This window comes from Bactrocera dorsalis, chromosome 4, assembly GCF_023373825.1.
Source record: "Bactrocera dorsalis isolate Fly_Bdor chromosome 4, ASM2337382v1, whole genome shotgun sequence".
NCBI classification, from domain to species: domain Eukaryota; kingdom Metazoa; phylum Arthropoda; class Insecta; order Diptera; family Tephritidae; genus Bactrocera; species Bactrocera dorsalis.
The window spans coordinates 13,868,483-13,881,994 of record NC_064306.1 but is presented as its reverse complement, the minus strand read 5'-3'; the positions used below and the strand labels follow the sequence as shown (position 1 = coordinate 13,881,994).

Sequence of the window (13,512 nt, the reverse complement as noted above, 5' to 3'; positions counted from 1 at the left end):
TCAGGTAACTTCCTACCATACTCATCGGTCAATATGTAAGATATCTTAGCAGAATTAAGTAGACGTATAATACTTGATTAGCTATAGCTTAATGAAGAAAATATGTGAAATCGATTAGCGAATTACCACAGCTTCCATATATTACTTATCCTATCAGATCTTCCTCTGGTCGAGGATTTTCTGAAAGACGCATTATGTGAAATTTTATATACAATCATTGCACAAACAAGTTAAATTAACAATTAAATTGAAATTATAAAAATTAACTAACAAATTTTGTGCCACCCTAATGTGCATATGTTCTTGCCAGCCATGCCTACCCCCACTTCCAACACTCGCTCGCAGCTAATTTTTGTTATCGACAATACAAGCTGTCCGTCGAGGCAACGAACCGTTGTTTGGCGTCGTCTTCGTAAGCAAATGTTCGGCGAGTATCAAAGTGCGAAAAAGTGGTGTGATTATTGCTATTTATGTTGTTGCTATTGTAATCAATACTTTTGTTGTGGCAATTTGAGTTGTTGTAGTCATATTCTGCATATATGTAGGTGGCTATATACATTTACTCCACGCACACAAACATTTGCATACCTGCATATGCGTGTATGTACGCCATATTTTCTTTCTCCACCTTTTGTTGATTGTTTAGGTGTGTGTGTGTATGTAATTGCTCTCTTTTTATACAAAACATTAACGAAACCTTAGCTTAATTTTGTATAAATACATATTATTATAACTTTTTTAGCGTTTAATAAATAATTTTTTGCTAACATGAGCCGATTTGATGCACAGCAATGCATGGCTTGAGCGATTTCCGGTTTTTGTACATGCTGCATTGATTTTAGTTAAGACACAAACCAATTGAAAGCTGCCACCCGCTTCACACCAACTCTCTTACTGTTTTCGAATTTTTGTAGTAGATGCTGAGAAAATTATTTACAATTTGATTGGGGATATATGAGGTATTTTAGCTTGTAGCTGCCATACGTACTGAACCATCAAAATCTATTTTTCGTTTTGACGATATATCCTCACAAAATCTGTCACGAATTATTGGCCATGCCAACGATACAAACTCCAAATTCAGCCAAAAATAGTACAGATCGGAAACCTTCTATAGTAGACAAAATTTATTCAGGAAATTTGGCATGAAATATTGTGCAAGATAACGTTACAATCTTCGAAGAAATTATTCAGATCGCACATCAATAGCATATATGTAACTGTCATACAAACTAACGAACCAAAATCAAGTTCCTGTACGGAAACTTTTTTTGTGAAGACTATTTCTTGCTTCGCTGCAATTGAATATAATGTCTTTTCTTGTTTATTGTAAATTTGCTGTATTGGGCGCGAACCTGGCATCCAAATATTTCATGTATCGAGGTCATCCAGCTTTATACGACGATTTTTAACTTTTTATTCACTACTTTTCGATTAAAAACCAACTTCAATATACTCATGTTTAGTCGTGAAACATGTGATGGCGCATTGTCTTATTGGAAATAAAGATTGCCGGGTCGATTTCATCAAATTAAAGGAAAAAAAGGCTGTCAACATCGTATTATAACGCTTGCTATAGATGAAAGCGGCATGTCCTGCCTGAAGTCGAAAGAGGTAAAGCCCGATGATGCTGTCATGCCACAATCCCCACCAAACGGTCAATATTAGGGGATGAAGTTGCGTTAACTGAACCACACAAGGATTTGAGAGCGACAATTTTGTTTGTTGACGAAGCCATTAAGCCAGAAATGAGCCATATCTAAAAAGAACGCGCGAAGAGCTCTCACAGTAGCCAACAGAGAACGTAAATTTGCCTAATAATCTTGGACGATTTTCAAGCGTTAATCCAAAGTGAAATGTGACATGATGAAAAATCAAATCCGTAAACAACCATAACTGACCCGAGCTGTGAAAATTCCGACATACCAACTGGTAGGCGCTGTACCGAATGTTATTTTTCTATTATTATCACGTACTTACCTTTTTCCATGTTGGATCAATGCTACAAAGATTATCTGCAATATTACTGCATATTCCGGCTCATTTAGATGGATAAATAGTAATGAGGTGGTCAATGACCAATCCAATGTCAAAGCTATACGCTTTGATTTGAATGGTTCGAAAAGATCTTGTGAACTTGTATACACGTTAAAGTGAAAGACCCACAGACATATATGTACTTTACTTCCCTGATTCTTACTATATTATATCGGTGATACCACACCATACCATTTTGGTCGGCTTTCACTGTTACCACTTGATATAAAACCTGTCTTGTCTGATATTAAAATCCAATTTATTAGCACTATTCCGCTAATGAAGGTTAATTAGAAAGTGTAGTCCACAGCACAGGTTATGATCACATTACAAACTGTAGGAGAAGGAACTTTCAATGTCCGTTAACTGTTTTAGCCGCAGAAAACATCCCTCCTTAAGTATTTTTGAGGAGAACTGCCAAGTTGACAGTGCTTGTCCAGATAAAAGTTCGAGTCCGGTCCGGTTAAGTAGACCCAACTGTCGTGGAAGGCCAACCCGTAAATCTGTTCGATTGTCCGGGTATGCTATTGGTCTGTTGTTTTCCAAACTATGTGGTGACAGGAACGGTAACGTTGGTTAGTCCGGAGGTTAATGTTCCACGCACAGACAAGTTTTGTTGCTTTGCTACTACATGGACTACCGTTACATAGTTCTGGACGAGTAGTCATCTTTCAGAGTTTCTGCACTTGACGCGAATTTCAACTGGCTCTGAAGCCTCACCAACGATATCTCTTTCAGCGTCTCATACAATACGTTCCCCAAACGCTTCAAGTGTTGCTTTGTCAATGCAGGGAAAGTGAATAAGAAATGCGCCTGCAGTCTTCTCGATCTGTTAGACCCATTCTGCAAGCGCGACCACTGAGTATTCCAAACATGTTCCTACTGTCCCTTGTATTGAGTGTCAGTCACAACTTTGTATATTTTTGATCTATCGCCTTGTACCTAACACTGAACAACTTCATCTTCCTTGAGTTCTTTGGGTAGTTTTATATATGTAGTACATAGATACTACACTCAGATGTTGGCTATGAAGAGAGTCAGTTACTTATGGAGGCATATCGCTATTTCTTTTATTTTAAATTTTGTGTCGCACGGTATTTGAAGCCAAGTCCAATGCAAGCTTTAAAGTGTGAATTTCAGTGCAGCATAGCTGTCGGATCACACTATAGCTCAAGAATCTATGCACAAAGTACACATACAATATAAACAGTCGATGATAAAAACAAAGTCGATGTAAAAAATGTATACATATGTTTAAAGTACACAATTTGTTTGTGAATTACTTAAGAAAAAAGCTATACGTATTGACCTAGGCTATTCGCTTCATCAGCAGTGTTGACTTTAACGCCTCTTCTTCGAATTTACAACAGTAATTAGTCGCTTTTTTCCACCTTCGATATTGAATGAGCATCGTTTTGCGACGTTTTGTTTGCACTTCCAGAGTCGCATAGGCACACAGGTACCTTCCCGTACACCTGTTGGTCTCTTTGGCTGTGGACGGGTGCGCGCGCTTGCACACAATTTAGTGCTCAGATCGCCATCATCGTCAGCAGCACATTGCCAACACCAGCGCTGACGAATTGGACAATCCCACAGCACCTCCAGCGTTGAGCTGTAGTATTCCACTGTGAACGTGCGAGTGAACTTGAGCGCATGCGCAATTACATTGAAACCTTATGTGTGTGTGTGTGCCTGCATGTGCGTCCTCATGCATTGCCTTTTCGACTTAAGCACTAAACGTAGTTTTTTGCTCTTGCTTTTACTTTAGCTGCGGTTGGGGTTGCGGCTTTATCGCTTTGATCTTAACGCTTTCAGAGTTAATTGCACGACTGCCGCATTTAATGTTTCGCGCGTTCACCACGAGTATAATACGAGTGTTGCCATTGGCATTGTGCTTGTCAATGTCGTTTTTGATTCGCACATTTTCCGCTCAATGCACAAACTCATGTATAGTATATAAGAGGGTATCATAGATATCTGTTTTTCGCACTGTTTAGTTTTATGCCAACAATGAGTTTTGAGTTCGAAACACAAAGCAAATACTTCTTCACAAGTTCAAGATCCCTAATAGAAGAATTTTCACCAAAAATCAATAAGTTGCGCTAAAGTGATTCGATTTGTGGATCTAAGTTTCCTGGTGACAATAGTAACTGATCGCGTGTGAAAGACTTCGGGCATAAAATATTCGGTTCTTTCAGATGTTCGAGCTATAAACTTCTTGTTAGATTATCCTTTTCTCGATTGCAGTTTGAGTTTTACTTGCTACGCTCTATGAACCGAGACGAATGGTAACCGACTTCTGTTGCCACCAGCTAATAATATTATGAACAGCTTCAAACTTGGCTAGACAAGTTCTAACCAGCTTAGTTTAACCAATCTTTATCTCATAACCTACATCGTTCAATGTATCGAGTTGATTTTTCGGCATTATACCAAATGTTATCTAAAGTAGTCCAAATTTTCAATGATTTGACCTGACCAAAGGACACTTGAGAACACTTTGGAACACTTTTTGGGTATGAAGCGGCGACTCAACAATGTTTTGCAGTTTATAATCACTTCAGATACAAGTTTGTTAATTAATATACCCATTCAAGCAAAATTGAGCTTTATCTCTGAACAAAATTTCCTTCTAAAACCGGAAACGGTGATCCATTCATCGCACATTTGACGCCCGTGATGATCGTTCGGCTTCAATTCTTATGCACGTTGGCTTTTGTAAGCCCGAAACCTAGATCCTTATGCAAAATCTACTACGAAGTTGATGAGCACTTTGGGGCGTCTCTGAGCATACTCACTTCTACTGGAGTAAACATGTTACGAAACTGATATTCGACGCAGTGAGCGGTTCATTGCGCGAACTGAATTTTTAATTATTAGGCGTGGTCTCCCCTCTAATAAGTTTAATGTTTCTATCTCCAAAACCACTAAAGGTACAACAACCAAATTTGCTTGACAAATATTATAAGAATTTCACTGTCGGTGAGTGTGAAAATGGATGAAAGCAGAATTTAACCCCGCTTACTCACCATATAACGGTACTGTTAAAAACTTCTTAAAGCGTAATAAATCAATTACTTACCTGTAATACACTAGAGAGAGAGAGAGAGTGAATATTACCCGCGTTATAGTATAACAGAGCTTTAATAGAGCCAGGGTTAAAATTATAAGAGGGGGTGGCACCACCCACTTTTAGTTGGAACCATATATCTGGTGACCCGCCCTACTGATTTCATATTCCTCTGACATTTTTAAGTTACAGTGTGAAAACGGGCGAAATCGGACTTCAGCCACGCCTACTTCTCATATAACACAATTTTAAATTCCATCTGATTCTTTCCTTTCGAGTGTACAAATCAGGAAACAATGTAACGAGATAAAACTTTGCACGATTAAAGCTTTTAGAGTATGCCACATTATGACCAAAAATTGTCCAAATCCTACAAAATCTGTTCAAGTCCTTTGGTACCGAATATTTGGAACGCAGTACCTATAGTTGCCGTTTACAAGAAATATCGGTCAATGTGTGAGATATGTAATTAAAATTCAGAGATAATCTGTGTATGTCTCTGTACCAGAAATGAGTTGCAACGGGTCAATACATCCCATAGCCCTCAAATACCTAATATAAAGATTGTACTTCCGGGTTACTTTATACCCCATATATCGGCAAACATGTGAGTTTTCTTTATAAAATAGAGAGACGGTGTTTTTAAGGAGAATTAAAACGTATATAATTTAATGTTAAGATCAAGAGCTTATCCTTATTAGAAAGATAAGGATTTGCCATTATATTTTAAAAATGATTTCCGGCAAAAGATTGCCGCGACTGGCTCGAATAGACTTCAGCCGAGTGGGCTAAGTTTTGACCATTTTTTGCAGTAATTGGAGCCGTATGTCAACAATAAAGATCCGAATATTCACCACCTACGCCAGCTCCGTCGACAAGGGACTTCACATAATTCCACAAAAAATAATCCAGCGGTACTAAATCGCAGGATCTTGAAAGTCACGACACAGAACCACTGTGTGAGATAAATTTCCTTCAATAAATTGATTATGTCTTGTAGCGCCGTCTTGTTGGAACCAAAGGTCATCCACATCAACATTATCTATATAGTTCAGGCATGATAAAGTCAATAATCTTGGCTCTATAGTGTTTCCCATTGATTGTAACATTATGGCCGCTTTAATTTTTGAAGACATATAGACCAATGATTCCCTCTTTATTGCTTTAATTATTGCTTTAATGAAATCCCACATGTTTAAAGGATCGTATCAGACCGACCCTCCGAAAAATCATTGATTTTCGCGACTTTTTCTTTTTTAATATTACAATTTACTAATCGGTTAAGTTTTTTACGATTGTGGCCGCAATTTTGATCTAAACCAAAAATTTGAAAAAGATTATTTGTAGGAAAGTCTCGACCGCTCTATGATTTTTTTTTTTAAATTTGACTAAATGGCGGCGATTTGAACAAAAAGCCCTTTTTTCGACAGTTCCTTAGCGCGATATAAATGACTTTAAAAATTTGTCTTCCAAATTGGTACTATATATCTTCAAAATCCTTCCTGAGACGATCCCTTAAAAAACATACGTTATATGTAAAAACATACTTTACATGTAAAAAGGCCCACTAGCATTACAACAACTTGTTTTGTAAATAGATTTTATCCAATTAAAAAAAATATGTATTACCATTGAGGTTGAACACGAGTGTAATCCTTAGAGTTTCCAATCCTAAAGTTAATTGATAGACTTGAAAAATATTTCTCGAAAGGTTTTGACCAAATACATATTCTCTTCTTCATTGGAATCCATTCAATTAATTTTTTGATTCCCAAAAACAGCAGTCGTCGTTAAACATGCCCTCTAAGGACTTATGAAGATTGTAATTTTTTATAGAACCCATTCCCTCAGTTAAATATCAGAACACAAACTACTGACAGTCTGAAAAGAACATTTTTCTTAAGGTCTTGATCAGCTCTATACTTTTTTATACAATCGATGCCTTAGTGAGGCCTATAACACTAAATTAAAGAGTTAATGTCTATAGCTAGTCCCCTTCACATCACACTTGGACTACTGAACATAGTTGTTTATGAAATTAGAAACACTTTGCAGTGAGATAGTTTGTACCGATAAAGTGTTTTAAGCTATATAATATGCTATGGATTTTTATTACCTAACCGTTATTTCACCTACAACGCTGATATGAATGAAATGTGTTTTAACCTTGTTCTCTCCTTAACAATCACTTTTTAGCATATTAATAGCCCTTGACAAACATTTTATTTATTTCAAAAACGGGGTTTTTCGTTTTAAAAAATATATTTTATTCAATAATTTAAATATATAATATATAAATAAGTATATATTTTTGATATACTAATAACAATTTTAGGCAAGTATTTAGTACAATATATATAGAGCTTCTTAGCTTAAACGAAATTTCTATTAAATATATAACTACATTACATATATTTACAGTTTAAAGCTACTAACACATTTTCTTTTAAAAATTTTAAGTTTTAAGCTCTCACTTAATGCTTTGAGTAATGACCATGCAGTAAAAAAAAGAGTCCGAATCAATGAATCCATTATATTTTGGATTAGTCCAAAATTGATGTAATTGATAGTGCGGAATGATCTAATCTTTCAGGAAAATTGTCATACAAAGTGGAAATCTATATTTTAACGATACAAACTGTACCCAAAGGACTTACTACTGCACTATTTCTCATCTAGTAAGCTTTACTGAGAGGCTTATATATTTATTTTCGTCCATACAAATAGTGAAAGTATGTTTGCATACTTTTTTTATTTACAATTACAACTATAGCATTTACAAAAATTTAAGGCTAATACCATGTTCAGACCGTATATTTAAAGGGATTAGATTACATCTAATTACATTCACTAATCAGCCCGCTCTCACTGCCGTTAGAAAGATCAAAAAAACAGCTGTTATTGTCATTCAAGAATTCACATCGCTTAATATTTATCAAAAGAAGCTATTGTCATATTGTATTTTGTAATAAAAGCCGGCTTCTTTTAAATATTTTCCACATAATGGAAATAATGGACGTATTTTTTCATTTTGAAAGTCGATTTTCAGGTGAAATTAGATTCATTGCTTTAAAAAAAATTTGTTTGTTTACATTTTTTTCTCTTTGTAGTGTCTAAATCAGCTGTGATAATGTAACAAATTTCCAATGCTGACAAGTAGATGGCGCAAAATCAGAGTCACACAGAGAGATTTAGCGTGGATCAGTTTCAAATCATTTCAATGAAGTGATTTCGAACTGTCATTTTTGTATGGCAAAATCTTGATAAATTTATGAGATTAGTGGGATAATCCAATCAACAGCCGAAATGGTGTGATTAAGTGTCGGTCTGAACATGATATAAGTATTCACATTACAGTTAAACAAAATAAAAACAAATAATATTCGAGCCTTTGAAGTTAAAAAGATAACTTGTATAAACTATATTAACGGTAATTTCCTTAAAGATATAATCCCAAAGTATATACACCCTCCCTCGGACTGTGTTGTTGCTCAGCAGCAACACTGTTTCCAGGTATACCCAGCATTAAGCGCTACACGTGCGCTTGATTCGGATTATAGACCGGTACATTGTGGAAGTTGATACCGCTATACAAAGCGTTGCTGACCGACTTGCCATTCGTGTGTATGTGCTTCTTCGGCAGCGATGAGATCGACTTAGTTGTTGTCGAAGAAGTAGGCGTGGCCACCAGCCGACTGCGGTACGACTCGCAGGTCTTCCGCGACCATACCCACATGCCGGTTAATGTGCCACCCGCTAGCTGAAAGAATATGCGTATAAGCGTCGGCCAAGCGGTACGTTGCTCCGGCGGTGCGCAGTCTTCGTGCGTGGAGCAAGCGGGCACCGTGTCGATGTAGCGCTCGAAAAATGAAGTCAATACGCCCGCTATTGTCGGCATGAAGAAGAGCAACGAAAATATAAGAAAGCGTTTGCGAATTTGCGAAAAGCGTTGGTGTCCGAAAATAGGTTTAATTTGTTGTTGCAGCATATGTAGCGACCTGGAGGCACGTACAGTGAAAAATAAACCGAGCAAAAGCAGCACCAAAGCGGGTATCTCCACAAAACCGAAAGCCGTACACATGCCTGTCAGCTCGTTGGGGCGCACCTGTTCCATTAGGAGCGCGGCAATTGGTGGCGCCAGTGGTGGCACCCAAGCCAGCACATGAAATAGACCGGATTTTTTCTCGAGCGCCTCACTCGACCACTTCTGATGCGAAGAGAGGAAGAAGCATAACGCAAAAATTAACCACCAAGTGGCGGCGCACAAACTCAGATAGCTTGTGGTGATGTATGAGGCCAAGCAGGGCGGCGTTACGGAGCAGGCGGCGCTAATTTTACCCAACGGATCTTCGATCATAGCCAGCGTACGCGTGGAGTTGTGAAACACGATGCGTTCCAGGTAACAAACACTGAAGAGGTTGTAGCAGAGGCAGAGAAAGAGCACTGGACGCTCGGGATACCCAAATCGCGTAGGCTCAGCCCAGAAAGTGACCAGCGAGAAGAGTGTTAAAACAAAGCACACCGCCGAGAGACCGAGTATTAGACCCTCGGCGATTTTCTTCTGTTGCGTTGAGTGAAATGCATCGCGGTTGCATTGCGGCACGCACAGTTCTGCGTTTAGGGGATCAGCGGTGAAGTTGTGTGGGCAGATGGCGCTGGGCGCGATGGTCTTACTCAGATGTGGCGGCATTTTCCAAGCGGACCACGGCCAATAGAACTGCGTTGGTTGTTGAAATTGTGGCTGTGGTGAGGGTGGATGTGCCTGTATGTTCGTCTGCTGCTTTTCGGACTCTTGTGGAATCTGCATGCAAAGCTCATGTTTCTCCGGCTGCGGCAGTGTGTCACAATTGAGAAAGTCGGGCCACAATTGCATGAGCTCAGCGTGCGTTTCGCACTCACTTTTTACCGTCTCACAGAGCTGCTTGCAAGCGGTGACCGGCCGCGGTACATCGGGTGTACAAAGTGGAAAAAGCGAGGAACAAAGCAGAAAGCGTGCGCGATTCGAGCAGGACGATTCGATTAGCGGCAGCAGTTTCGTCATCTGGATTAAAGAGAAAAAACACAAAATATATTATTAGTCGGTTGAAAGAATGTATTATTGTTTTTCTTTTTGTTTTTGTTGAAAAGTGGCTAAGCTTAAAATGACGTTTGCAAAAAAGTATGGAACTAAGACCGTTCAAATTTTTTCGATTTTGGCTTCAGCTTTTAGTGGAAACTGAATACAAATAAAACTGAAAACTTGCTGTGAGCGGAGAAACGGTTCGTCGCTCAGACAAGCACTCGCATCAAATTAGCGCAGCAGACAACAATGCAATGTCAAGAAATTCTAGCGAAAGCAAAGATCAAAAAATATTTTTAGTTTGACTTTAAATGTTTTGCCGTCTGTGTGATTGACGTGGTCATGTGAAGGATGTTGACATTTGACGAAATGTGCGAAAAATACACCGGGAATGAGACTCACCAAGTGAACATTTTGGTAGAAATTAAAGCAAATATTTAAGAGCCTACTGAAACTTTTTTATTTATTTTATATGTTAATAAAAAAAAATATGTTATAATTTTCACACAACCGGCCACATGCTGAGCTGAAGCAAAATTGCCCAAATAACTCAATTATCTTGGTTTATGTGGAGATAAATATATTAATTTATGATGCAGTTAGGTTAAGTAGAGCTAGTGATGTACTCCACACCAAAGTCGAAAGGTACAAAAAATCTTTGAAAACCATATTCTCATGCCGCTATATCCAGTACTATAATATATGAAGTCAAAAAAATTATTTGAACGATTGTTTTATGTGCATTTAGGTTGCATCATTAAAGCAGAACAGACTTGTGCCCAAAAGGTGGGGGGACTGGTATAATACAGGAAGCCTTGGATAGTTTAGGTTAGATGGCCGATCCCTTAACATGGCATGGGCTCTCACTTAGGTACAATCCTATGTCTAACCAGATGAAAAGCTACTGTACTTGAACATCAGCTATCGGTAAAGTGCCCTGAATCAATCACAAATCTGCTTAGGTGCTTTTTTATATTTCCGCTACTGGCAAAGCTGTACATTTGAGGACGAAGAGCAGAGGTGATTCTGTGATTATATCTCATCTTCTTTCAAGCAGTTAATGCAACCGAGAATCGGTGAAATGTTTAATCTAACCATTAAAAGGTAGACTTTGCCTGGTCTAATACAACAAGAAGCCAACGGAACTCCTACCCATTCCTATTCCGCAGTTATTGAGACTCCATTTCTTGACCTTGCAAGCTCATCAGCCTTGCATTTTCCTGGAATACCAGTCTAATCGCGTTCTATCACGATGTTCCAGGTAATTCGATGCTCCAGATAATGAGTCTAGGCATTCTTGCCGTACTATCGGCGTGTATTCTCACAACTCTGATACGGCGCAATAGATCTACTGCTATCTTCATGGCAGCCACTACAGTGGTCAGGAAGCCTAAAATTGGAGCTCATGAACAGTTACCGACAGCTCCAACAACTTCCACTCAATATTTGATCTATCTGTAAAATAACGCACCGCCTCTTTCCTCCAGCAAGCCCACTCTTCCCATGCCGCTCTCGAAGGTATGTGAGCAGAGAGAAGATAGTCTGTCTCGGCTGTTTGGTAAACCAAATATTTTGGAAGGAATTGAAGCGAGGATTTCAGAGTGTCCAAGCTCACAGTCACCCTAGAAGCTATATTATTTGAGTCTGACAGCAGCTTTCAAGGGTATACATATTCTGGTTATGTCTACTGGCATCGAGCAGCATACTCGTAGTTGGTGTGGATCGTAGTGCGAATGGAAATTGGCTGGAGTATCTCTCGAATTTCCAGCATATTTGGAACAAAGACGTGTTTAGAATTCAAAAGGCACCCTGATCATACAAAAATATTGTGTTTGGCCCACTGTATCACTACCTTATACGGGATGGTTACTTTATTTGTTCGATTTCTATTAATGAAATAATATTATCCAAGGTAGCGTTTGGTCTGTAGTAAATATCTAACGCTTGAGCGCACATTCAGTTCGCAAAAATATCACACATCAAAGCGCAGTAATTGCTAACAAAAACAATCTAAAGCAAAATTTACACTAATTATAATTAATGCCGTAGAAAAAATTGAACAAAAAATACCTGCACATGCACAGCACACCACCGGATGTCCACGAAAGCAAAGCGCTTTGATCTGTGCCGCGCATGAAAAATAAATGTGTTGCTGCAATTAGCGCGCAAAACGCTGACGACGGCGGCTAAAACAAATGGGCCAACAGCCAACCACACGCTACAAGCGCTCAAACGCTTTTGTGCTAATAAAATCACTTTTTATTTAATGCGTGAGAATAAAATTATGAAAAAGTGGCAATAAAAACGACGGCGCGCACAATGGAATTAACACTTTTTGTTGTTGTTATGCTTTTGTTGTTTTTTGCTTTTTGTTGCTTTCATTTTAGAGACATTAGAGTGGTAGCATTTCGAAAGGAAGTGACAAAGAGCAAGGGAGCAGTAACAATTTGATTAAGCGCCACACACGAGCATCTTCAAAGGACTGAAAGCGCACACATACACACAAGCATATCTGTATGTACATAAGTATACATGTATATGCATATAGTAGCGTTCAAGCAAAGTGTGTGGCGCGGAAAATTCAAAGTGGAGAAAATTTACTCAGAGTGTACATATGTATGTATGCATGCATATGGGTAATGAGTAGTCTTGGCTAAGCACTTACACGCCATTGCTGCGCTGCCGAGATCAAAGCGCGCCGCGCTCAACAAATAAACACACACACGCACACTTGTGGCTTTCAGCTGCTGGGAAAACTGCATGCCGTGCGCTAAGAATAAGACATCAAAGATTATCGACAGCTGTATGTGCATGTGTGCTTAGCTCATACTTAGTGTAAATAAAGTTGTAATCATAACGCCGCCCGGGTCGGCGTGTACAAAGCGGCTAAAGTGCTTGCGTTTTTTAATTGTTTTCATTAGAATTGGAATTTGATTGTCGATAAAAGTTGCTAATACACTTCGATGGTGGCGTGCTGTGCATGCTTGGAGCGTAATTATGAGATTTTGAGATATACATTTTTTTATTAAAAAGAAGATTTTAATGTTTTTGTTTAAATTAAATAATGAGGTTCTGAGATAATTTATTTATATTTATTTGTATCAACAACTTTCAAAAATACTTTCTTAAAAGCGTGTTCTAATATTATTAAAAATATTCTAAAATGAACTAATATCAATAAAAAAACTAAATCAAACCAAAAATATTTTCTGAAAAGTATATTCTATAATTATAATAAAAATACTCTCAAATTTACTAGTAGCCATAACATAGTTTTTTTCGATATTCGTGGTTTGGTACATGATGAATTTGTTCCGGAGGCACAGACGGCCAATAAGCAGTTCTA

General features: G+C 38.2%; 1 protein-coding gene across 1 annotated transcript in view; it reads right to left on the bottom strand.

The window, feature by feature from the left end:
* Positions 1-8,476: 8,476 nt before the first annotated feature.
* Positions 8,477-13,512, bottom strand: part of LOC105234077 (frizzled-3) — a 46,510-nt gene continuing 41,474 nt past the window's right edge. Inside the window, exon 2 of the mRNA XM_011216306.4 lies at positions 8,477-10,148. Coding sequence (XP_011214608.2) covers positions 8,640-10,148 — 1,509 coding nt within the window. The 3' untranslated portion in view covers positions 8,477-8,639. The remainder of the gene's footprint in view (positions 10,149-13,512) is intronic.